The sequence below is a fragment of the Aquarana catesbeiana genome, linkage group LG01 (assembly GCF_042186555.1).
Source record: "Aquarana catesbeiana isolate 2022-GZ linkage group LG01, ASM4218655v1, whole genome shotgun sequence".
Lineage (NCBI taxonomy): Eukaryota > Metazoa > Chordata > Amphibia > Anura > Ranidae > Aquarana > Aquarana catesbeiana.
In genome coordinates, this window is record NC_133324.1 from 594,311,184 (window position 1) to 594,339,113 (window position 27,930).

At 41.8% G+C, this 27,930-nt stretch overlaps 1 protein-coding gene across 9 annotated transcripts in view; it reads right to left on the minus strand.

Annotated features, from left to right (window-relative positions):
- Positions 1-27,930, minus strand: part of NRG1 (neuregulin 1) — a 934,313-nt gene that overhangs the window by 156,197 nt on the left and 750,186 nt on the right. The window contains exon 1 of one of the 9 annotated variants that reach the window (XM_073598376.1): positions 21,234-21,715. The exons of the other annotated variants lie outside the window; for them this stretch is intronic. Coding sequence (XP_073454477.1) covers positions 21,234-21,330 — 97 coding nt within the window. The 5' untranslated portion in view covers positions 21,331-21,715. Of the gene's footprint in view, positions 1-21,233; positions 21,716-27,930 lie in introns of those variants that run through there. 9 annotated transcript variants of the gene reach the window in all.

Here is a 27,930-nt window from a genome sequence, read left to right on the forward strand (position 1 = left end):
TTTTTTCTTTTGAAAAATATAGCCACCAGCAATGATTTTTGTATTCTGATGGCGGGGAAACCTTCCACTGTCAGAATACATTAGCACAGTGGGACGGATTCACAGTCAGATTTGACTGGGGAATCAAGCAACTTTCTTTTTTTTTCAACCCGTGGTTGAAGGAAAGAAAATTGGGTTTCCTCTGGGTACTCCGATTTGCTCCCACACTCCAAAGACATGCTGGTAAGTTTAATTGGATCCTATCTAAATTGGCCCTAGTTTATAAGGTCTGGTTCACACCTATGCATTTTTTGGTGCGTTTTCAGTTTTGCAGAAACACACTACAGTCCATGTAACATAGTTTTCTATGGATCATGTTCACATCTGTGCATTTCATGGAAAGAGCCAGGGTTTTTTTTTCTGGTTTTTAATTCCATAGACTTCAATGGATAAAAAACGTGTATTGAAAAATGCAAAATGCCCCTGGAATATGCAAATTGCAAAATGCATTGGTTTGAACCAGGCCTTAATGTGAGTTGGGGATCATAGACTGTAAGCTCGTAGAGGGCAGGAACTGATGTGAATGTATAATATATATGTAAATCGCTGCATATATTGACAGCGAAGAAAGAAAGAAAGAAAGAAAGAAAGAAAGAAAGAAAGAAAGAAAGAAAGAAAGAAAGAAAGAAAGAAAAAGAAAGAAAGAAAGAAAGAAAGAAAGAAAGAAAGAAAGAAAGAAAGAAAGAAAGAAAGAAAGAAAGAAAGAAAGAAAGAAAGAAAGAAAGAAAGAATATTGCATAATGTATGGCCTGCCTTAGTCTTTTCCATTGTTCTTAAATTTGAATATTGTCCAAACTCTTTCTATATATAGGTAAGTTATACAATGTGGTAGAAGATCTGCATTTGAAAAATTATAAGACATGGTAAAACTTCGGTCAGCAAGATTGAGCTGAGCCTTCTGCTAGATGTGACCTAAGTCACATCTACAGAAGTGATGTCAAGAAATAAAACACTTCCACATAATCTGCTGCCAGGCAATCACTTCATTGACCAAAGAACGGCCCACAAGGGGTGAAGATCACACATGTGCAGTGTTTTCATTTGTTGGAGTAACTGAGCCTTGGAGACCATGATAAGCTATTTTAGTTCTTCAGAGCACCAAAAGCTATGAATGCATCTCATTATATGTGCTCTTCAGAGATGTAAGTTTTATCCTCTTTCCCATTAAACATTACTAAATGTGTAAATCCTAGATGGCAATAAAAAAAAAAAAATATGAGGGATAAGGGAAGTGTTGTATGGCCCAAATGTATACTTGAAACAGCTTGAACAGCTCACACGTAATACTGACACATGGTTTGTTTTCCTGTACCATAACGGAACATGATAAAGTATCAGCACTGTTAAAGCTGTAGTCAATCCTGTTCCTTTTGGAATGCTAACAAAACATCAGCTTGGTAACACGTTTTTGCCTTTGCAGCCCTTTTGGACCATCTCTTTATCATTTTATTTTATTTTATTTTTTTAGAGTTTAGATCAATTTAAATTTAGGTCAATATTGACTGAGATCCACCCATCAAAATCATAACAAAAAAAATGGGTTACAGAATGAAACGTCAACAAAATCTATCATTAATTTGAAGACTTTAAATGTACCGAGTAAGATTTTTTTTTTTTCTTTATTTGGTTTATAGGTTACAGAATGGATGGTGAACACAAAAAAGCAACATGCAAAAATGACCCTTTCGTCACAACGTCGTTACCATCAATCTGATACCAATGATTGCGGTAAAATTAGCTACTAAATAGCACAATAAAATCTCCCTAGCCAGTGTCCTCCCTTGTAAAGAATCTTCCACAACAAATAAAATCATATGGCCACAGGGGTTTATGACAACTGAGTAAACAGCAACTTGTTTATTGCTGCGTGGCTAGTTCTGGCATGACTTGGAACTAGGCGCGTACCTCCTACAAGGGGTTTTTTCACTGAAACAGATTTGGGCGAGTATTCATAAACCTTATTGCAAGTGTTTTGGGCTTTAAGGGTAATTCCATTTCCATGGCAAAAAAATAGCAAATAATTAAAAATAAAGCATTTACAATTGCAACACAAGCCATATTGTAAATTAAAGAGGATCAAGAGAAAAAAAAAAATAAAAGTCAGCAGCTACAAATACTGTAGTTGCTGACTTTTAATGTAAGGAGACTTACCTGTCCAAGGATGCAGCACCATCCTCACCTGGGTCAGTTCTTTGCCGGTTTTGAGTCCCTGGCGCAAGCATGTTTACACAAGGGAAGTCAGCCTTGGGGCTTAAGACTCCTTGGGGCTTCCCAAAGCATATGCAAAAGCTACACTATGATTTGTGAATGGTCCCAGAGCCTTCTTGGGCCTGTGATGGTCCCAGAAGGCTGCAGGAAAAGAGAGGATGGGCCAAACATCCGCTCGGATTACTTTGATGATCTGAGCAGAAGTGGGAGCAGGTACCCGAGTATCAGGTAAAGTTCTGCTTTAATGTTCTTAAAAATTACCTGTTCATTTCACTCTGCTGTAATTTACTTTAAAATTCAATGCAATATGGCAACCTGGAGATGTTCTGTATGCAGTTGGTGTACAAAATTAGTCCAAAAATGTCATTTCCTGCTTGTGTGATTGGCTCAGAGATTTTCCTAGAAGTCTGCGCTAAGATACAAGTCAAACTTTAGACATCTCCTGCAACAAAAAAATCTTTTTTGGTGAGATACTCCCTAAGGATTACTTACTTTTAAAGGGATGCAGACACTGCAACTTTTCTGTTTAGAACACTGAGCATGTTCCAGTTGATTAATATACCAGCCACCCCCTGTCAGAATCTGTATGCATAGGACATGGTCAAACAAACAGAAATAGGTAGGAATCTGAAGCAAAGTTTGCTATAATCCTTGCAATATACATTGATCACTCAACAAATGATTAACAAAAGTTGAGTTACTCTTTAAATAAGCGTGATTTCATTTTTTGCTGTACAAATATCACACTGGCTAATTTGCTAAATCACTGCAAATAACACATGAAATATTCAAGTGGTATTCAAATAATTTCCAAATCCTCAAATCGTATGTAAGTAAAAGGCAGTGTGAAAAGGTTACTGTACAGGTTTTTTCCTTAAAATGCAGCTAGCTTCTCTTTGGCAGCAACTCTGAGATTGTATCAAGTGTTTAAATTGAAGACCTGAAAATCAAGCCAATTGATGAGGAGATAAGATACTGATTACAGTGAAAAAATATCAATTAAACAGGTAAAATACCTCAGCGAGCTGATCCTTTAATGCATGGGTCTCCAAACTTTCTGAACAAAGGCCCAGTTTACTGTCCTTCAGACTTTGAGGGGGCTGGATTGTGGCCAGTGGGAGTAAAAAATGTCTTGGTATCAATGAGAGTAAAGAATGTCCCATCATTGGTGTCAGCGGGAGGAATAGTGCCCTATTATTGGTGTCAGTGGGAGGACTCGTGCCCCATCGTTGATTACAGTGGAAAGAATAGTGCCCCATCATTGGTGTCAGTGGGAAAAATAGTGCCCCATTGTTGGGGTCAGTGGTAGGAATAGTGCCCTATTGTTGGGGTCAGTGACAGGAGTCTTGCCCCATTGTTGGTGTAGAAGGAATAATTCCTTGTATCAGTGGGAGGAATAGTGTCCCAAGGGCCTAATAAAGGTAAGCAAAGGGCCACGTCCGGCGCCTGGGCCACAGTCTAGAGACCACTGCTTTAATGTAATATTGCTAAAATGTAGCAAAAAAAAAAAAATTGCTAAAACTGTATATTTGTCAGTCTGTTATCGGCTACAACCAATATGGGTGCCGAACATATGCAGAGATTTTTGTGCTGAGAGCATTCTCAATGAGTCTTTCAAGCACAGAGCTATCAAAGACAGCTCTCAGTCTACACTAATGTTCGGGAACTACTGGGATCAGCTCCCAGTCATGTGACCACTGTGACCCAGTCATGTGACCACAAACTTACTGATGTTACTGATATTGCTTCAAGGGGTTGTACCGGGGTGATGCCTGCAGCTGCAGGCATCACCCCACTACCGTTCTTTAGAGCGGACGGTCGGCTTTCTTGTAATAACAACCGATGCGGATCAGCAGCTACTCGGCTGTTATTACAGCCACTCCACCTGGGCCTCCCATCCCAACGGGAGGCCCAAGCGACCAGCTAGCACGTCTGCCGGCTGCCCAGAGGCCTGAAAAAAGCCAGATCGGCTTTGTTCGGGTCTCAGATCTAGTAACCCAGAAGTGATGTCATGACATCACTGCTGGATTACTGGCATCCTAAAGGGGCCAGTTTTAAAAAATAGAAAGTAATCCAAAACACCGATATTGACATTTTAAATACTTTCAAGTGAAGAGGAGGGTTTTGGGGTCTTATAGACCCCAGATCACTCTATAAAGAGTACCTGTCACCGCCTATTACTTTCACAAGGGATGTTTACATTCCTTGTGACAGCAATAACAGTCATATAAATTTTTTTTTTAAAAGGACAGTGTAAAAATAAAAAGTTTAAATCTACAGAATACCGCCACCTGATATCGACAATCGGCCTGAAAGGCCTCCGAAAAATCAGTATCGGCCCTGAAAAAACAATGTCGGTCGACCCCTAAGCTATAGTACAGTATGTGGCGTCAACGCAAGTAGTGATCTTGAAGGACACAGCAGCAATAACACAGCAAAGGTAACTATTGTATGCACATCTAATATTAAAAAAAAAAGTGCTTGGAATTCTGCTTTCAGTGAGGCAAGTATTGCTAAGCTTAAAGCCCAACTCAAAGAATTAGAAGAAATCTGCTCATGCAGTGGGCCCCCCTAGCACTGCGTTGATTAAATGCTTTTTATATCTAGGGGTAGAGAAATAGGCAGGATTATTTGCCTTAACCCCCCTGTTCTGGTCGGCATCAACGCTGCCCTCTTCTCACTGAAGCTCTGATGTTGTCACATACAATGCAGGGCTACTAGCCCTGCACTGTACGCAGTGGAGGCGAGTGTGCCGTGCAGCTGTGAGTGGATTCTGCTGAAGTGCGGAATAAGGCACGTTTCCAATTCCTGGAGTTGGGCTTTAACAATCCTACGATAAATTGCCAAATACATATCACGCAACCACAGATCATCTTTTCATCTATTGGTCCAGTCAAGCTGCTAAAATATTTCTGGTTCTCATAGCCACAGAGCATCATTGTTCTTGGCACGAAATGATTAAATAATCTGTCACTTTGTATTCTTTAAGAGTGAACAAAACAGCGTTTAGAGAAATGAGTCATATTTGTCAAAGTGACATGCAGTCCAGTAATCAAAACTGTAAGCTGTAGAGGAAATCTGGAAAAAGTGACAGTATGGTCACTCTTTAGTGTATGCCATGACCATAACACAATATGCACCATAGAATTGTAAAGTAAAGCCAAGAATTACTCTGCTGGTGTCCTAGGAGGCAAGCCAAAAATATCAATCAACTTTTTTTTTTTGTGAAAATTTTATTTAGCATAGTAGCTTCATGATGTCATGTGGAGAGCCTGCTGTCGCTTTCCAGCAATTTGTAATACTAGCTCTCAGTTTTTCCACCACCTGTACTTGCAGCCTCCTTAAGTACCTTATGGAATGAAGATACAAAAGTTATGGAGCTAGGACAAGCAAGATAAAACTGATTCGTTCCACATCATTTGTAAGTGGGAAATAGAGTTCCTCTCCAGGGATTCCGTCTTAAGCTATAGAACCCAGCAACCTAATCACCAAAGTGTTCCTGCTAACATTTCATTCTTTAACAAGCTCTGAAGAACAACGCATAAGAAGAATTTCCTTTCTATTCCCTCCATACATCTGTTTTCTTCAGCATTTAAAGACCTACAAAAGCTAGAAATCTAAATTTGAAAGAAGATTTTGGAGATTTGATTTTATGAAACTTAGCCACAAGATGGCAGCGGTCAACAAACTTTAATAGACTAATCTTTCGGCAAACCTATTACTTAGGCTCAAGTAAGTAGACCATATAAAGCCCCAAAATCAGAACGTCTATATCAGTAGTTGTCAACTTACTTGATATAAGAAGGCTTAAGTGTGGCCCCTGGTATCACCAAAAATAATACTCATTTAAATAGCAACATAATATATACAGTATGTTAATTAATAAGTAATGTCATTATTTTCTGATGCTGTAGGAGTTGTTGAAGACCGGGGACATGCTTCAGGATGCTTCACAATGCATGAGACTGTGCTATTACAGGGCAATAAGGAATACAAAGACCGTTGTCTGCAGGAGCCCCTGGGCCTCAAGTTGGGCACCAGGAATAAAAACTATTGGAAAATCAGAGTACAAACCAATTTAGAGAATAGAGAAAAGCACATTAGTATCAAGGGACCATCTTTTTTTTACACATGCTCCAAGAGATGGTCAGAGACTATGGACAAGTTTCAGAAGATAAGGGAAAGAAAAGGACCTACTGTATATGATGAGCCTGAATGGAACCTGACCAGGCGTGCCAGCCCCGGCCCGCCTCTGTGAAAATATCTGAAAAGAAGAAGAAAAGGCCGCACATCCAGAGGTTCCAATTGCCTTTATTAAATCACCACAATGACACCAAAGACACCAGCAACCAGTCACATAGACGCGTTTCACACATACATCTTGTGCTTAATCATTACTTAATGATTAAGCACAAGATGTATGTGTGAAACGCGTCTATGTGACTGGTTGCTGGTGTGTTTGGTATCATTGTGGTGATTTAATAAAGGCAATTGAAACTTCTGGATGTGCAGCCTTTTCTTCTTATTTTCAAAAGTTTCAGGAGATGGTCGAAGACTGCAAATATGCTGTAGGAGTTGTTGGAAGCCAGGGTCATACTTCAGGAAACATAGACAGGAGTCACATTACATGTGTGCTATTACAGGGCAATAAGGAACACACAGACTACTGTCGTCAAGGGCCCCTGGGCCTCAAGTTGGGCACCAGGGATCTAAAGTTTCAGTAAGTCACAGTACAAACCAATTTAGAGAGTAGAGAGAAACACATTAGTATTAAAGGACCATCTTGTACAGGGCATGCTCCAAGAGATGGTCAGAGACTGCAGGCATGCTTCCTTCGGAGATGATTGGGGACCACGGGCATACTTCAAGAGATGGTTGGGGACTACGGGCATGCTTCAAGAGATGATTGGAGACTATGGGCCTGCTTCAAGAGATGGTTGGGGACTATGGGCATGCTTCAAGAAATGGTTGGGGACTATGGGCATGCTTCAAGAGATGGTTGGGGACTATGGGTGTGCTTCAAGAGATGGTTTGGGACTACAGGTGTGCTTCAAGAGATGGTTGGGGACTAGAAGCATCCTTCAACAGATGGTTGGGGGCTACAGGCATGCTTCAGGAGATGATTTGAGAATCCAAATATGCTGTAGGAGTTGTTGGAGAGTTCATGCTTCAGGAAACATAGACAGAGTCACATGAGACTCTACTATTACAGGGCAATGAAAAAACACTACTACTGTCTGCAGGGGCCCCGGGTCTTAAGTTGGGCACCACAGATCTAAGGTCTCAGCAAATCACAGTACAAACCAATTCAGAGAGTATAGAAAAAACACAAGGATATCAAGGGATAACCATTCTCAGCAGCATACAGTATACGTATCATATAAAAGGAATATTGCTTTGCATTTTGTTAAAGTGGAACTCCAGCTTTAGCTTAAACAAGTCTAGTATAGGATCCTCTCCTGTTCTGCACAATGCATATATGATCTTATGGGAAGATTTTTTTGCTCAAATGAAGTCTGGTGACAGGGACTCTTTAAAGTCAAACTGTCATAAGAGAAACATGGCTGCCTTTCCTGACCTGTCCTTCTGGCTGTCATACCGGCCCTCTAACTCCCATACTTTCGGAGTTACTGACTTAGAACAAGCATGCAGATAAGGACTTCTGACATTTTCTAACATTCCTGATCTGCATACTTGTTCTGTGTCAGTAACTTGGAAGTATTGAAGCATTGGGTCAAGATAACAGTAAGGCAACCAACATTTTTTTAGAAGCAGGTCAGCGATGATAGCTTCCATATTTCTCCTATGATAGGTTTACTTTAAATGAAGTGTAAGCAAAGTCTGGTAACATGTAACAAGTGGTTAGTATTCCTATTTCACCACTGAAAACTGAAATCAGAAAGGTTTCTATGCTCAGCTGCATGCCCTCATTAATAGGGATATACACATATACATGGAAAATGGTGACACTTAATGCTTCTTTTTTTATTCTCTTTGTAAATACGCATTAAAAAGCCTATTACAACTGCTTGGCTCACCGATACTTTTATCGGCAGGCGTTACCAGCTAAATGCTTGAAAGACTTTTCTTAATTAGACAGCAGCAATTTTACTTTGAAACCTGTTAGATGTTTCCTTTAAACCTTGGTGCTATTTTTATGTTTTATGACCTGTAATGAGGGGGTGGATGTTTCCCATTGTGTCCAATGCACATCACTGTGGAGCTACCAGGATGATCATGGCCAACGAGTTCTAAAACCTAACAGTAAACCATATGTTTGCATTTTATATTTTGCTACACATAAAGTTTCATTGTGGAATGCATTTATGACCAATAAAACACTATATTTGATGCAACATCTAACGTAAATTTCATAGTTTACTAGTCTGGTTGGCAGCATTTGCAGGCACAATACCATAGGAAATAGCTGAATATTAGATGATTTGGCAGCATTTTTACAAGCTCATTTATGAATTAATTATTTTCCTGTACTAAAGCCGGCCAAAAGCATCATTCACATACAGTATTGTACACCTGTGCAGGGCCATCTTTACTCGCACAAGGATGTACAGGTTTTAGTTTGTCTATGTATACAACCTTGTTCCCACCGGGCATGCAATGCCATATACCCATGTAAGGCCATGTTTACCCGCATGGGGATGCAAAGGTGTTCCGTGCATCGCTCTGCAGGCAGTCCCACTGATGTCTATTGCGACTGCACAGACACTACATGGAATCACAGTAACCAATCAGATTCTAACTTCAGCTTGTTCAACTAAGCTTTGACAATAAAACCTAGAAGCTGATTGGTTACAGCTGTACCAGATTCTATGTGCACCAGTTTTAGTAAATTTCCCCCTATGTGCCCAAGCACACATAGAAGTTAGGAGGCATTGAGAGGCAGGAGCGTTTGAAGGAAAAAAAAAAAAAAACATAACTTGCACGTTTAGGAGAGAAGCGTTCCAGCAGAAAAGAAATACCAAACATGCATAAATACGTCTAAACACATCTAAGTGCTAAGCACGTTTAGTGCTTGAGCGTTCATTCATTTCAGTGGCCAGAAAAAAAAAATATTCTGGCCAATGAATTAAAATAAATAATATCACAAAAGACAGAAAATATATCACACCATAGAGAGATAAGTAGATATGCTACCACATATACATGCAATCACTATACACATGAAAAACAATCAACCAGATAAAAGTGAAGCTCTCCACACTACAACAATTAAAATAGATATACGACAACAATATACAATAAAGCAAGTCCTGAATAAAGTCCCAAAGGTCACACATGTGAAATATGAAGTGATTAAGTAGAAGGCCCATACACAGTTCAATTAAAATCTTTTAGCAATCTTGATTTCACAAATAGCTCCACGCTACAAATGTAAAAGTAAATACGAAACAGCAAAATAATTCACTAGCGCAAATAAAAATGGAGTCCTAAATAAAGTCCCAAATGCAGCACACGTGAAATATGAAGTGACTAAGTGAAAGTCCCATATACAGTTCGATTTAAGCAGATCTTGATCTGGCAAATAATCCGTGAACTTCAGCAATTCTTCAGTGTATACAAACGTGTGCACAACACCCTGGACAACAGTGACCACCACCGCTCAGACCGAGGAGACATCTTCACTGTGAGCAATGGTGGTCACTGTTGTCTAGATGAGATCAATTACAAATATGAATACAAAAACATCCGCATGACAGCCTGGAAAATGGCATTTTCAGAAAAAAAGACAACAGAACTAACAATCTTACACATTTCTCTCATGACAACGTTCCTCGTTCACAACTGCGTGTGACATTTGTTTCAGTTCTATTGGCCCCAACTCAACTTCTGTACATCCAGCTTGTTGGGTTCTTCCCGATCGATCAGTGCCACAGGCTACAGCCAGTAGTGCTGATCAGTATATTCTAATGGTGGGAAAGTCTCCCCACTGTCAGATTACAATATCTCAGCAGGAGTGATTGAGTGTATGAATGGGGAACCGGATCATTTTGCTTTCGTTCAATCCATTGGTTGTATAAAAAAAATTATTAATATATGAGCTGCTTTACACAAATACTGAAATAAATTGAAATAAATATTGCCAGAAGTCACCGTCCAAATATCTGCACCAACAAGCTCTTCTTTTCCTTTAGGTTCTGCACATGATATTCAGTCAGCTATTCTTGTTTTGCTGTGCGTTCTCGGTAATTCTTTGACGCAAGATACACACCGTAATGAAGTCAAAAGGCTTAATGAATAACAGAGAAACCTGAGAAATGTCTTCCTTTGGACATTTATACAGTGAGATTGAACAAGTTCATTGGGTTCAGCATTTGCTGAAACCTCTCAGAAAGCAAGCTACACAAGGAAAACAAACAACCGTGATGTGGGGGCCTCATCCCTACCTGACCCTGTGAAACGAAGAACATCTACAGAGTTAAGTGATAAGAACAAGCTGCTTGTGCTTCCATCACCTTGTCCGTGAAGGGTGGTCTGCTAAGTACTACACAAGCTTCCATTTTTCTATCTGGCCAATGTGCAATTTGATCAAAATGAATGAATCTGCATATAACCGAATAGCCATAACTTCCCTTCTGGTTGATTTAAACTCAGTTTTGATCGGATTTAATCAATCTGATCGTCCAGGGTGGAAAATTATCCTTCACTTGCATCAATCGGCAACACTGAGATACTTTGATTAGCATATGAGTATACATCCTATCCTATCCACAACATACAGGGACATACAAGGTAATACTGACATATAATCACACACATAGTTTGGACTTGATGGACTTTTTTCAACCTCACCTACTATGTAACTATGTAACATGTCAGAAACGTCATAAGTTGCAATCATATCTTAAAGCGGAACTTCACCCAAAAGGAGAAGTTCTATTTATTTACATCCCCACCTCTCCACATTTGGCACTTTTTTTTTGGGGGGGGGGGGGGCTGATACCTGGTTTTGACAGGTAACTGCTCAGACTTCTGTTTAGATCGCCACGGCGATCCGAGCGGAAGTTCAGGCCCTTCTTCCTTCCCCGCAGCCATCTGGGACACATCACAGGAAGACTGCGGGACCTGTCACAAAGTGCAGCATGGCTCGCACATGCGCAGTGAGAAACCTTATTCAAGATGCCAGCTCTTGGACCCGAAGCTGACTGAAGAATTGGCTCAGGTGAGGACAGAGCTGGATCCTTGGTCAGGTAATTTTCCGTATATTAAAAATTGACAGCTACAGTATTTGTAGCTGTTGACTTTTAATTTTTTGGGGGAGACTGGAGCTTCTCTTTAACTATTGATCAAAATTAATTTCACTGTGTGTGGCATATCATTTAAATGGGTTGTTGACTATCGGAAAATTATTTGATCATTTATCAAAGTGTGTATGGCCACCATAAAATGAACATTCAGCATTCTGATATTTTATACACCTTGTAAAAGCTAGCATGTATTAGTATGAGGTTGCGAAAACTTAACAAGCCGGTTGGAGAAAAGTTGATCATTAGATTCTTTTTTTTTTTGTTCATTTTCCTGGCACATGATTGAGTATTTTTTTCAAAGTAAATTTTACTTTGTTCATCCTTATTCAATAAGAACATTGAAAATCCACTAAAAGTAAACATGATCTACTACTTTAGTAAATCGGAGATCAATGTCTCAGAATGATGTGTTGGTATGTTGTCCACTCATTTACTGACCAGTGATCATCCTGTAAATTCCTATTCTCAGTATCTGATTGCTATGGGCTCTTTATTTTGGCTGATGGCCAATAGTTCAGTAACTCTGTCTGGGGGCCATGGATTTGCTAAGAACTGAAAAGGATTTTATGATCACACAATAAAACTGTGGCTTCCAAAGAGAAGATAAGCTGATCCATGCCCAGCTTTTAAATTGCTGGAATACAAATCCTTCCACAAGTTAGGCAAAGCACAAAAAATGCAATTAGGATGGATTCTGTATCTGTCTCCCTTGTGTTCAGTAAGCAGGTCATTGTCCACTGGAATGCCAGCCCTGGAGGCTTCAACTCATGTTTTGTCCTGAATTCAGAGCTGACAAGATCTTGAAAACTGAGATCATTCTGATAAGCCATTGAAAACGTGCAGTTGGCTTCCCTCGAGGAAGTGATGTCTTGAATGGAGAAGGAAAAGTCAAGATTGTAGTGTAACACGCATGCTAAAAAAGGGCAACTATGGGTCGTTTCCCAAACTGAAAAGTGTTTAAGGTCAACAAATTTAGGCAATTGGATTCATAGAAATGTTATTTTAAAATGTTCTTATTTTATAGTATTTTAGCTTTACTTACTAGTTTCCTTGTGCAATTGATGGAGTGGGTGATTGATCTTTGTTATTTTAGGGTGAGTCTTAGATTGGCAGATCTTGTAGGTCTTTGACAGGATTGTCTTTGTGCTGATTGATATATACCCCCATGCAAACAACAATATGTTGGGTAAATACGCAGTGCAGAAGGATTTTGTACTTTTCGTATAAGAAAGTCCAACGCCGTACAATGCATTTGTTGGTTTGGGTCTTTTACCTGGTCCATTTGCCAGCTAAGGTTGATTCTCTAAACAAAATTGCGCATTGTATAGCAAAGCTTAATAGGAATTTCAATCAAATATACATTGCCCAAGAATTGTCTTGTGTTCTCTAACCTTATAGAAACCATAAATGCCCCAATAAATAGGTGCTCACTTACAAAGATAAGCACACTTCTTTGCTACAAAATTTACTCCAGGTGATAAACGCTGAAAAATGTTGATGTTGCTGCAAACTGAAAATAATAAGGAAAATTAGAATGGCTTAGTAAAAAATTGTCAAAATGTGGTGAAATATTGTCAGTTCCTCTCTAGCTTTCCTCTATTTAATTGAATTTATTTTTGAAAAATGGTGGAAAGTCCTATTAATTAGTAAAGTCGATCTACAAATTGATCTTGCTGGGTTGATTTAGCTTTAGTCAAAATAAGAAAAAAAAATGAATGCATGAGAGTCACAGGCAAAAACTAAATAAAAAGAATTTATTGCTTTTCTGTGTCAATTTTGATCTTAATAAATAGGCCCTATAGTATTAGAAAAAATCTGTAACAGTTAAATTCACAGTGGAAATACATATATGAAAACCTGCCAAAAGATCTGTAATTCTGTTCAGCCTGTTTTGCGAAACAAACATCATTTCTGCATTGCACTGCCCCTGTTTCAGCAACGCAATTCTCTTATTCCAGCTAGCTGATTAATTAATGAATCAAGATAACCACCTCTATACAAAGAACAGGAAAACAGTAAGACTGACCAAGGAGATACTGGAGCCATTTTTCTGGCTGTATAGTGTGGTAAAGTCTACATTTTCAACAGAGAGTACACTATAAACAAGGTTCCATAAGCTTGCATTGTGCAAACAACAATGATGTGCAGTAACTCATGGCAAGAAATCACCTATAGGTACTGTATATTGTAAACTGTTAGTTTGTGATTGATTTCCAAGGCTTACAGTACTGCACTACAACATCAGCTGATGAATCAAGAAGACAACATAAATCCTGCCAGATTCTATTAAGTGATTCAGTTGCTGTAGATGCTGTAAAAAGTCGCATAAAAACATGTGTGACTATCATAAATAGAATGATCATATGGTCAACACAAGACCACTGCCTTAGTTAATCTGTCAAAGACTACAGTAGCCTTTCTCAACTTTTCTTACCCTTGAGATAACTTTATGGTCTCGGAGAACCTTTGCTGTATCTACAGCTCACTGTTCACAAGTGGGATGGTCAGTGAGAAGATTGCTCCTTATATTTGTGGTCCGTGGGAAGAATCCCTCTTAAGATAGCTAAAAGAATCATTAGGGTCTAAGGGAACTTATCTGAGAGGTTGAAATTTCTGATTGATCAAGGAACACCTAGCAACCCCTAGCAACCTCTGGAGGAAGTCCACAACACAAAGCACAAACCACTCAGGCCAACGAGGTGCAATATCCCTCCAGGTGCTCGCCCTGGCTCACCACCGTAACTGGATGTGTAGGAGAAAGAAAGTGGCCGCACATGGGAACGAGAAGTTTGCTTGACAGGAATCTTTATTGTCGCATGCCAGACAGATGATACAGGACGTTTCACACGGCAAACTTCTCATTCCAGTGTGTGGCCACTTTCTTTCGTCTACACAACCTCTGGAGGAACCCCAGGGTTCTACGAAACCCTGGCTAAGAAAGGCTGGACTACAGTCCCCTTTAGCTCTGCCTCCTCCAGCTACTGCAGGAGAAATTCACTCGGAAAGTATAAGACCCTTTGTAATTAGGGTTGCACCAATGCTGTTTTTTCGGTACGAGTACCAATACTTTTGGTCAAGTACACGTCGATACCGAGTACCGATACCTTTGTGGTGCGATTTGAGCCCATACAAAATGAATGGCCTTATTTAATCTGTCAAAGACTCCAGCAGCCTTTCTCAACTTTTTACGATTTGAGCCCATACAAAACGAATGGGCTCAAATCACACTGAAAAGAATTACATGCGATTTGAACAAGAATGCAGTGCGATTCCTGTCCAAATCGCATGCGTTTTCCCACACCGCTCCTGTGTGAAGCCAGGCTGAAGTCACTACGACAAGTCTGGGTTCACACAGGAGTAGTGGGGGAAACCCACAAGTGATTCAGGCAGGAATTGCATTGCATTCCTGTTCAAATCACATGCAATTCTTTACAGTGCGATTTGAACCCATTCCTTTTGTATGGGCTCAAATCGCACCGCAAATGTATCAGTACTTGCTTAGCAATGCTTAGTATCTGCACCAATGCCAATACCGGTATAGGTGCAACCCTACTTGTAATGCTCCTGGCAGGAGGGCAGAAATAAAGAATGAAGCACAAAAAATCTTTCTAACAGAGTCCAAGAGGGATAACAAAAGCTGCTGTAGGTGATTCAACTAATTTTCTTCTTTGTAGCCAGGGTGCGTCAGTGAAAATGATTAAGTTAAATAGCGTCACCACAATCAGGGACATTCCAGGAATTTTAGACTATGACACGAGATTCAGTGAAACGAAAGAATCGTATTCCCAGGGGCGTTTTACAGCTTGGCAGGTACGTCTGAACACATCATGGACTGCAGCCTGGCACAAACCTCACAAACATAACACATTCTCCACAAATCATCAAATAAATAAATCCCAGCTTTTTTTTCTTGATGTTTCCCTTTCAATAAATAGGCAAAATACCTACATAGCAATAAGGAAACAACTAAAGCCAAAACATTATGCAAATGTAAACTCATAACATATAAATGGCTAATGGTAGGGCAGGGACACAGCTTTATGAACGGGGACTGTTCCTGCAAATTCGGCACAGTTGGCAACTGCAGAACATGAAGCTCTGGCTTTCTTGTTAAGAAAAGAGGATTACAACGCAGGGTTGCCTCAGTCTGTCTCGGTAAACCTCTCCCTTTAAGGGATAACGTTTTTTTTTTTTTCTGAAGCTTATAAATCCATCACTCAATAAGTAGCAAGAGCGTTTAAAGACTAAACGCAAATCACATTGCATGAAGCACTACAACAAAGAACCCAGCATAGAACGAAACCAGGTGAACAGTTCTCCAATTCAAGTTTTCACTGTCAAATGCATTGCATTTCACCCTTCTTCATGTGTACTTTACTGAGAACGTGGTCATAAACATATTCTAATGGAAATTTAACCACTTACAGACAGGAAGGATTTGCCCCCTTTATGACCAGACCAATTGCAATATGGCACTGTGTCGCTCTAACTGACAATTGCGCGGTCATGTGATGCTGTACACAAACAAAATTTATTTTCTTTTTTTCTCACAAATAGAACTTTCTTTTGGTGATAATTGACCACCTCTGCAGTTTTTATTTTTTTCGCTATAAAGAAAAAAAGACCAACAAATTTGGAAAAAAAAAAAAATATATTTTTTACTTTTTGCTATAATAAATATAAAAAAACAAAAAAAAACTAAATGGATAAATGCATTTCCTCATAAGTTTAGGCCAATATGTATTCTTCCTCATATGTTTGGTAAAAAAAAAAAAAAAAACGCAATAAGCGTATATTGATTGGTTTGCACAAAAATTATAGCGTCTACAAAATAGGGGATATATTTATGACATTTTTATTATTTCTTTTTCTTTTACTATTAATGGCGGTGATCAGCGATTTTTAGCGAGACTGCGACATTGCGGCGGACAGATCGAACACTTTTGACACTTTTTTGGGACCATTGACATTTATACAGCGATCAGAGCTAAAAATAGCCACTGATTACTATATAAATGTCACTGGCAGGGAAGGGGTTAACAATAGGGGGCAAACAAGGGGTTAAGTGTTCCCTAGGGAGGTGTTTCTGGGGGGAGGGGACTGACTGGAGGAGGAGAGAGATCGCTGTTCCTGATCACCAGGAACAGCAGATCTCTCTCTAGTCTCCTGTCAGAATGGGGATCTGTTTGTTTACATACACAGAACCCTGTTCTGGCTCTCTGTGGAGCGATCGCGGGTGGCCGGCGGATATCGCGGCTGCTGGCTACTCGCATCGGCTCTGGCATGCCCCCTATAGCTTCTTAAAGCGGCCGATGTACAATGACAGCGATTTGTGCAGCCATGCCAACCTGCCGCCGGCATTTTTATTTTAGATAGAACAAGGGAGGGTAATAACCCTGCAGATTTTTTTTCACCATCTGTGTCCCATTGTGGAGATTTCCCTTCACTTCCTGCCCCATAGCCAAACAGGAAGTTAAAGGAAATCCCTGCAAATTAAGGGAATTCCTTCACCAGAACTAGTGTCACCCTCTTTTCATGGGCCAAACCAAAATTTGGGATTTTCTTTTACTTTCACTTTCAATAAAAACGGTAAACGGGACAAATAGTGAGGGTGCATCTCTAACGGGACACAGACAGCAATAAAAACATGACAGGAGTACTAATCATTCTCCATTCTATCCAAACCCCCCCAAAAAAGTTTTCTTTTTAGTTACGCTTTAATCACTTTTGGGTCAAGAACACTGGATCTCACACAAATTCCTAATTCAACATGAGTGCATAGATCCGTACCTCTGTGCAAAGGTTTGTGTTTATGTGCCTGGGGAATGGCAGGTGCTGTGTGCAATCAGCCTGTAAAAATGAATGACATACTGAGAGGCGCAGCGACTGTATGGATCTTAACGCACATGCCACTGTTTACATCCGTACTGGACAGACGCACAACTCCAGATGTAAGAGCTGTGTCTATCCCTGTATGGCTGTAAACACTGGCAAGCGCGTCAAGATCCATGCAGCTGCTGCGTCTCCCAAGCGTGTGCGATTTTGACAGGCTGGCTTCACGGAACACCTGTCATTCCCCAGGCACATAAACCTCCACACAGAGTAACCCATAGAAACCAGTCAAATATAATGTTGGGCTTAGTTCACACCTGAGCAACTTAAAGTGATTTTCTTAAAGTGTGTCTATGCTTGACATGAGGGTTCCGATTGTAACCTATGGTGCCCTTCACACCTGAGTCTAGTAAAGCTTGTCACTCGAAGCTCAAAAATGAGCTTCTGTTGGGCAGAGGCACATGTTTTTGTCTGTATATATAGTGTATGTGGGTGCAGGTCCCCGAACACAAACATTTGGGGACCCACACCCACATGGATGTCAAATTGGGAGCAGCAGCTGTGTCCGTGCAGCACTGCTTTGACATGAATGGGACTACCTGCACGGGATGCCTGTACATCCCTGTTCGGGCAAACATGGTAGACATTCACACCTGTGCATTTTGTAGCTCAAAGTTACAAAGCGCTCCACAAGCCAAATGCCCTGCTTTTCAATTGGCCCTGTTGACATTTGAGCGCTCCGCATTCATTTGAAGATCCAAAAGGTACATGAGCTATTTATGGCCCCTTTGACTTCAATGTGAGTGGGTGAAAAAATACAGAAAAACGCGCATGACGTATGTTTTTCAGGCTCTTCCAAAATAAAAGGGTTAACGGGATCAAAAACGCATGATGATGGCCCAAAAAAAGTTGCGGTACAGCACTTCAATTCTAAAAATGCTTGAAAAAAACATGCACAGAAAAAACCCTCAAAATAACCTACATACGCTGCGCTCAAATGTGAATGGGGGCTTAGCCTAGTTGAATAAGCATGGAAGAGAAATTATCTAACTATAATGCTCCAGAAAACATAATTCAGCATTCATTTTGTACTGAATATTGCATTTGCCAGCACATGTAAATAAGTTGTGTATGCGTCTTTATATGTAGGTCAGCTGTCACTTCCCTGCTGAAATAACACTAGTGCCATTCATTTACATCAATATCATATATGCTGTTCCTACAGACAAACAAGGTATCCGTTTGGACTTTCTCCACATATAAAGGTACAAAGGAAGGCTTTATTTTACAGACATCTCATCTTTCAATTGCTAACATTCTACAAGTTGTTCTTGGCTACAAATAACTTTTTAATCATGATGGATCTGATTTTTTAACACACATATGTGCTGCCCCTTCTGGCTCAGGTTAACCAGAGGTGGAAAGACACTAAGGTAAGACACTGCACATGTAGGTCTCCTATGTCATGTCAGCAGCCACATAGTGGCCATATAATATGCAATTTTCCTTCACAATGTGACAAAACAGAAACACCATTGACCAAAATCTCACAATGTGGTTGTGGAAGGTGTAGACAATGAGTTTAAAATTGTGAAGTACACTGTGAACAAGTAACGTTCTCAGTAATCTGCTCAGCACTTCTCACTGATCACAGAGCAACCAGATGTTCCACTGTATCAGTAGGAGACCTGGGGTAGCAGAGCTGGCACACTCAGTAGGAGAATTCAGTAGGGGATCTAGGGGAGGGGAGACCTATGGCACTCAGTAGGAGAACTGGGGCACTCAAGAGGAAACCTGAGGTAGTAGACATGGGGCACTCCGTAGGAGACCTGGGACATTCAGTAGGAGGCCTAGGGCACTCAGTAGAAGACCTGGTGCAATCAGTAGAAAACATGGGTCAATAAGAAGGAAACCTTAGATAGGAGACCTAGGGCACTCAGTAGAAGACCTAGGGCAATCAGTAGAAGACATTGGCAACCAGAAGGAGACCAAGGGTAAGAGACCTAGGCACTCAGTAGAAGACCTGGTGTAATCAGTAGAAGACCTGAGGCACTCAGTAAAAGACCCGGGGCACTCAGTAAAAGACCCGGGGCACTCAGTAAAAGACCCGGGGCACTCAGTAAAAGACCCGGGGCACTCAGTAAAAGACCTGTGGTGGTATACCTCGGGCACTCAGTAGAAGACCTGAGGTGGGATACCTGGGGCACTCAGTAGAATACCTAGGGTGGGATACTGGTGGCAACTAGTAAAACACCTGGGGCAATCAGTAGAAATCCCGGGATGGGATACCTGCAGCAATTACCAAACTACCTGGGGCACTCAGTAGATGACCTGGGGTGGGATACTGGTGGCAACTAGTAAAAGACTTGGGAAAATCAGTAGAAGACCTGGGGTGGGATACGTGGGGCACTTAGTAAAAGACCTGGGGTGGGATACCAGCAACAACTAGTAAAAGACATGGGGCAACTAGAAAAAGACCTAGGGTGAGATACTTGAGGCACTCAGTAGAAAATCTGGGGGCGTACCGGCAGCAACTAGTAAAAGACCTAGGGTGGGATACATGAGGCATACAGTAGAAGGCCTGGGGTGGGATACCTGGGGCACTCAGAAGAAGAGATCTCAGTGAGATATCTGCAGCAATAAGTAAACTACCTGGGGCACTTAGTAGACCTGGGGTGAGATATCGGTTGCAACTAGTAAAAGACCTAGGACACTCAGTAGAAGACCTGGGGTGGTATACCTCGGGCACTTAGTAGAAGACCTGAGGTGGGATACCTGGGGCACTCAGTAGAAAACCTGGGGTGGGATACTGGTAGCAACTAATAAAAGACCTGGGGCAATCAGTAGAAGACTTGGGGTGGGATACCTGCAGCAATTACCGGTGGTAACTAGTAAAAGACATGGTGCAACTAGCAGAAGACCTGGGGTGGGATGCCTGGGGCACTCAGTAAAGGATCTGGGGTGAGATACCAGCACCAACTAGTAAAAGACATGGGGCAACTAGTAAAAGACCTAGGGTGGGATACAGGCGGCAACTAGTAAAAGACCTGGGACACTCAGTAGAAGACTTGAGGTGGGATACCTGGGACACTCAGTAGATGACCTGGGGTGGGATACTGGTGGCAACTAGTAAAAGACCTGAGGAAATCAGTAGAAGACCTGAGGTGGGATACCTGAGGCAACTAGTAAACTACCTGGGACACTCAGTAGATGACATGTGGTGGGATACTGGCGGCAACTAGTAAAAGACCTGGGAAATCAGTAGAAGACCTGAGGTGGGATACCTGAAGCACTCAGTAGAAGACCTGGGGTGGGATACCAGCGGCAACTAGTAAAAGACCTGGGGCAACCAGTAGAAGACTTGCGGTGGGATACCTGAGGCAATCAGTAGAAGACCTGGGGTGAGAGACTAGTGGCAACTAGTAAAAAATCTGGGCAATTAGTAGAAGACCTGAGGCAGTCAGTAAGAGAATTTGGTAAACTCAGTAAGAGCCCCGGGGCACGTGCCCTGTGTATGAGGGTCTAAGAATGGCCGTGCCCAGCACAGGTAACTCCAGGCACGTCTGATGTCATACGGTGACAGCAGGTAAAGCTCATGACGTCAGCGGCATGCTCAGTGGGTCTTTCCGCTGCAGAGAAATGCTGAAATGACGGCGGCTCTTTGCAGGGAATCCCCTCCGCCTATACTCATATGTGACCACTGGAGGGCAGATTAGGAAAGCAGATGGAGCCCGGTGCCCGCGGTTGATGTAAAGCGAGGAGCTGTCATAGTATCCCGGAGGAAAGCATGGATCGGGAGAGGTGCCTGGTGTGATCAGTAAATGACATCCCTGACATTACACGTGCAGCCCAGCCTGCCATCCCCGCTGATAAAAGGAGATCACTCACTTGGAATATCATCAGTGCGAGAGCCTTCCTTCTTGTCCTTCTTCTCCTTTTTCCCTTTGCCCTTTTTCCCCTTTGCCTCCTTCTTTTTCTCGGCCATGTCCAGAGATCGGATCCCTGTTGGTGGTAAGGTGTGATGTATCCAATCCAGATCGGGTCTTGTAGAGGATCGCTGTGCCAGACTTCAGTCCTCCTGTCCTCAGATCCACCAATCACAAGTTACGGGGACACAAGCCAAACACTCATCCAGATCGTGTACAAAGCTTGATGATCAGGTTAATACAAAAAAAAAATTATAAAAAAAAAATAATAAAAAGTGTATTAAAGGTAAAAAAAAAGAATAATAAAAAATCCTCTTGCATGCAATGTGTAGTTCCTTGCACCGGTCCCAGGGTTGGAAGGTTCTCCGTCAGAGTGGAAGAAACTTTCTCTCTCCCATTCCTGGGAGTTTGCAGGAGTTTTAGTAGTCAGCACCCACCTACACTGGAGCGTATGTCACTGGACGGCCCCTAGGTGGAGCTATGCTAATTCACAGCTGGGGACACCTAGTGCCTCCTGATCAGAGCACAGCTCATACACTCATACATGTACTGACAACACTCCTCACTGCTGGCCTCACATCACTCTGCACACATCCTCATTGATCTCCCATATCCAGCATACATTATTGTACTATCCCATACATGTACAATCACAGTGATCACACACCACTCTGCACACATCCTCATTGATCTCCCATATCCAGCATACATTATTGTACTATCCCATACATGTACAATCACAGTGATCACACATCACTCTGCACACATCCTCATTGATCTCCCATATCCAGCATACATCATTGTACTATCCCATACATGTACAATCACAGTGATCACACACCACTCTGCACACATCCTCACTGATCTCCTATATCCAGCATACATCATTGTACTATCCCATACATGTACAATCACAGTGATCACACACCACTCTGCACACATCCTCCTTGATCTCCCATATCCAGCATACATCATTGTACTATCCCATACATGTACAATCACAGTGACCACACACACTTTGATTTATTTATTTTTATTTATTTATTATCCAGTCCAATCAGCCAGGGTGGAATATTATCAATCGTTTGGTAGTAGCACTGTGAATGCAATCATATTTCGATCAGATTATGACATACGATCAATAATTATTGATCAAAATCCACTTCCCTATGTGTGCCACACTGATTGGGTTGTCACCTATAGATTGATTATTCCTATTGGAAGAGATTGATCGGGAAAAGGAATCAATCGTTTGTCAAAACGTGTATGGCCACCATAAGACTCAATTTAGATTGGATTCAAACTGAGTTGATCAGGCAGGATGGAATATTATCAATCGTTTTGTAGTAGCACTGTCAATACAATCGTATTTCAATCAGATTATGACATGCGATCAATAAGTATTGATCAAGATCCACTTCCCCATGTGTGCCACATTGACTAAATGGGTTGTCACCTAAAGATTGAATATTCCTATCAGAAGAGATCAATCGGGAAAAGGAATCAATCGTTTGTCAAAGCGTGTATGGCCACCATAAGACTCAATTTAGATTGGATTCAATCTGAGTCGATCGGGCAGGGTGGAAAGTTGCAACGATTAGCAGCACTGATGCTTGTTCATAAATTCGATCTTATTTGGATCAATCAGTTTATGAGATCACACAGATCAATCATTTTCGATCGTATTTTCCACTATCGAGTGAAATCCACTTTCCCGTGTGTGTCATAGCGATCAAATGGGTTGTCACCTATAGATTGATTATTCGGAAATGATCGATCAGAAAATCAATCAATCATTTGTCAAAGCGTGTATGGCGACCATAAGACTCCATTTAGATTGGATTCGATCAAACTGAGTAAATCTCGCGGGGTGGAAGATTATCAATCGTTTTGTATGTGCAGCTGTTTATCAAACACAAATTTTCAGGGAAAAAAAAAAAAAATTTTAATGAGTTTTAGTAAACACAAACCAAATATAATTTTTGGTAAAACATAAAAGATGATGTTATGCCAAGTAAAGAGATTCCAAACATGTCACAGTCACGCTTTAAAATTACGTGCATCCGTAGAATGGCGCCAAACTGCAGTACCCAAAAATCTCCATAGGTGGTGCTGTATAAAGCCTTTACAGGTTACCAGTCTAGAGCTACACAGGAGGTCTGGTGCCAGATTTATTGCTCTTGCTCTGACGTGTGATGATACCTCATATGTGTGGTGCGATCGTTGCTTACATATGCGTGTAAGACCTACATGTGTGTTCGCATTGGTGCATTAACATGGGGGATGGGTCGATTTACTTTTTTTTTTTTTAACTTGTACCTTTATTTTTATTTTTTACATTTTTTTTGGATCAACTCTTTTTGCTATCATAATGGATGAACAACATCTCTTGTGATAGCATGAGCCATCACAGGTCCTCTTTATGGGGAGATCTGGAGTCTGTTGTTAGACCCCATATCTCTCTTCTGTCCTCCCGACCATCTGAACAAGCTGAGATCAGTTTGATCAGACGCTTGTTCAATCCAGGAACTGCTTGTTTAACCACTTTAGGACCGAGCCTCTTTCTAGGATTTGGTGTTTACAAGTTAAAAACTGTTTTGTTTTTTTGCTAGAAAATTACTTAGAACAAAAGAAGAGAATAAAATGGCGGTTGTTGCAATACTTTCTATCATACCGTATTTGCGCAGCAGTTTTAAAGCACTTTTTTTGGAAAAAAAAAATATTTTGAATTAAAAAAATAAGACAACAGTAAAGTTAGCCCAATTTTTTTTTATATTGTGAAAGATAATGTTACGCTGAGTAAATTGATACCCAACATGTCACGCTTCAAAATTGCGCCCACTCTTGGAATGGCGACAAACCTTTAGTGCCGGTTCACACTAGACGCAGCACGACTTGCAGGTCGCCTCACCGAGGCGACCTGCACACAACTGTCGGGGCGACTTGCAAGATGACTTCTGTATAGAAGTCTATGCAAGTCGCCCCCAAAGTAGTACAGGAACCTTTCTTCTAAGTCGGAGCGACGCAGAACGGTTCCATTGTACAGAACGGGAGGCGACTTGTCAGGCGGCTAGGTCGCCTGACAAGTCGCCCCCGTGTGAACCGGCTCTTACCCTTAAAAATCTCCATAGGCGACGTTTAAAAAATTCTACAGGTTCAATGTTTTGAGTTACAGAGGAGGTCTAGGGCAAGAATTATTGCTCTCGCTCTACCGATCGCGGCGATACCTCACATGTGTGGTTTGAATTGCGTTTTCATATGCGGGCGCTACTCACTTAAGCGTTAACTTCTTCACGCGAGCTCAGCGGGATGAGGCGCGTTTTAAAAAAAACATTTTTTCTTATTTATTTTACCTTTTAATTTTACACTGTTCTTTAAAAAAAAAAAAAAAATTGTGTCACTTTTATTCCTATTACAAGGATTGTAAACATCCCTTGTAATAGAAAAAAAGCATGACAGGACCTCTTAAATATGAGATCTGGGGTCAAAAAGACCTTACATCTCATATTTACACTAAAATGCAATAAAAAAAAAAAAAAATTAAATGTCATTTGAAAAAAAAAAAAAAAAGTCCCTTTAAGAGCTATGGGCAGAAGAGTTTTGACGTCTCTTCTTCCCTGAAATGATATGGAGATGGGGGGGTCCATCTTCCCCTCACTCATCTCCATACCAAGCCAGGGAGCAGACCCGATCACCTCCGCCGCTACCGAAGGCTCTGGTAAGAGTCGGAGGGCACCGGAGCGCGGCGGGAGGGGGGGTGTCATCTCCCGCCACCGATAAAAGTGATCTTGCAGCGAATCCGCCGCAGAGACCACTTTTATATGAAAGCGGACCGCCCGCTGAAGAAGAGGATACCGGGGTTATGGTAGCTAGCTGCTGCCATAACAACGATTCTCCCCTTCAAAGTAGCGACGTAAAACGACGGCGGTGGTCCATATGTGGTTAAATGAGACTGAAACCAGAAGTGATAAAATCCTTCTCGCTTCAAGTTTCTGACGTCACACAGTGTAAGGAACAACGCCAGTTCTATAGTTGCTCAGATCACTTTTACATAAAAGAGAATCGCTGGATGAAAAGAATAATAGACATGATCCTGGTATAACCACTTCACCCTTAGGTCATTTATAAATGGCCTAAGAACAGGAAAAAAAAAACCCCAAGCATTGTGAAACATTGTAACAACACTGCCCCTTCACAACATAAACATGTGTTTTAGTGCATGGGCTGGTCTGGATGAGCCCTTAACCACTTGCTGACTGCGCTGTAGCCGTCATTTCTGCCAGCCAGTCATATGATGTCCTCCTGTGATCGCGCTCTTTGATCACTGTGTCACTAGGGCACAGCTGATCACAGATCAGGATAAAGGGCCAATCACAGAGGCCTTTTACCACGTGATCAGCTGTGTCCAATCACAGCTGATCACAATGTAAACACAAGCCAGTTATCGGCTGCCATTATCAAGAGCCAATAACTGGCTTGTGTAAAAGGAACATCTACACTGATACTCAGGGCACTGATTATCAGTTTCCTGATTATCAGTGCAGTCCCAACAGTGCCCACCAGTGCTACCAATCAGTGCCCATCAGCAGTGGCGTCGCTAGGGAGTGGCTTTTGGGGCTATAGCCCCAAATCTGGGGCCCATAGCCCAGAGTCTCTGCAGGGGTCCCCAAGGGGAGGGGAGACTCTCTGGGGACCCTGATGTAAGTGGGAGGCTCTCTGGGGACCCTGATGCAAGGGGGAGGATCTCTTGGGACCCTGATTTTAAGGGAGAAGCTCTCTGGGGACCCTGATTTAAAAGGGGAGGCTCTCTGGGGGGACTAATGTAAGGGGGGCTCTCTGGGAACCCTGATGTAAGTGGGGGGCTCTCTGGGGACCCTGATGCAAGGGGGAGGCTCTCTGGGGACCCTGATTTTAAGGGAGAGGCTCTCTGGAGACCCTGATTTAAGGGGGAGGCTTTCTGGGGGGCCTAATGTAAGGGGGGCTCTCTGGGAACCCTGATGTAAGTGGGGGGCTCTCTGGGGACCCTGATGCAAGAGGGAGGCTCTCTGGGCACTCTGATGTAAGGAGGAGGCTCTCTGGGAACCCTGATTTAATGGGGGGCACTTTGGGGACCCTGATGTAAGTGGAGGGCTCTCTGGGGATATACACACACACATGTATATTACTGTATATACATGTGTATGCCCGCCCAAGACTTTCTTTACTACGCTGCTATGGGCTCTACCCCCAGATCTTTTTTAGACCTAGTAACGCCCCTGCCCATCAGTGAAACAAGAAAAGCCACTACTGGTGAGTGAGTCTCTGGTTAATCCCTACACACACTAGTCATGTGCTAGCCCAGCTCGCATGCTGTGTAACATAAGGAAATGATTCCGGATGGCTGCACTTCCAGTAATCCTTTTATTGAAACTTCATATGACTAAGCACTAACATTTGCGTCTACCTCTTTGTCCCCTGCTCCATCTGTCAACCACTTGTCATATGAAGCTTTAATAAAAGGATTTTTGGAAGTGCAGCCTTCCTGAATCATTTCCTTATAGTGTCCACCAGTGCTGCCAATCAGTGCACACCAGTGCTGCCAAACAGTGCCGACATGTGCTGCTCATCAGTGCTGCCAATCAGTGCCCATCAGTGTCTCCCCATCAGTGTCATCTATCAGTGCTACCAGTGTCACCTACCAGCGCCCATCAGTGCCACCTATCAGTGCCCTTCAGTGCTGCCCATCAGTGCAGCCTCATCAGTGCATCCTCATCAGTGCCTATCAGTGCAGCCTCATCAGCGCACATAAGTGAAGGAGACAAATTATCTGTTTTTTTCAATTTTATAACAAACTATGAAAATCTTTTTTTCCCCAAAATGTTCTTTTTTTGTTTATTTAACAAAAAATAAAAAACCCAGTGGTGATTTAATACTAGCAAAAGAAAACTCTTATTTGTGTGAAAAAAAAATGATAAAAATTTCATATACAGCATTCAAAGTGTGACAGCGCTGAAAGCTGAATATTGGCCTGGGTAGGAAGGGAGTAAAAATGCCCAGTAGGCAAGTGGTTAAAGTCCCTCACTGGCCATCTTTGTATTCACCTCTTCTCCTGTAAATTATTATTATACAGGATTTATATAGCGCCAACAGTTTACGCAGCGCTTCACAATATAAAAAGGAGACAATACAGTTATAATACAATAAAATACAAGAGGATTAAGAGGGCCCTGCTCAGAAGAGCTTACAATCTAATAGGGTGGGGCAGGTGGTACAAAAGGTTGTAGCTGTGGGGAATGAGGTGATGGAAGTGGTAGGAGATTAGTTGGAGACGTGATAGGCTTTCCTGAAGAGATGAGTTTTCAGGGATCGCCTGAAGGTAGCAAGAGTAGGGGATAGCCGGACCGTTGGTGGTAGTGAGTTCCAGAGGATGGGAGAGGCTCTGGAGAAATCCTGAAGACGAGCATGGGAGGAGGAGACGAGAGAGCTTGAGAGTAGGAGGTCTTGAGAAGAGCGGAGAGGTTGATTTGGGTGATATTTGGAGACAAGATTAGTGATGTAATTCGGGGCAAAGTTGTGAATGGCTTTGTATGTTGTGGTTAGTATTTTAAATTTAATTCGCTGAGTGATTGGGAGCCAGTGTAGGGATTGGAGGAGAGGGTTGGCAGACACTGAGCGGTAGG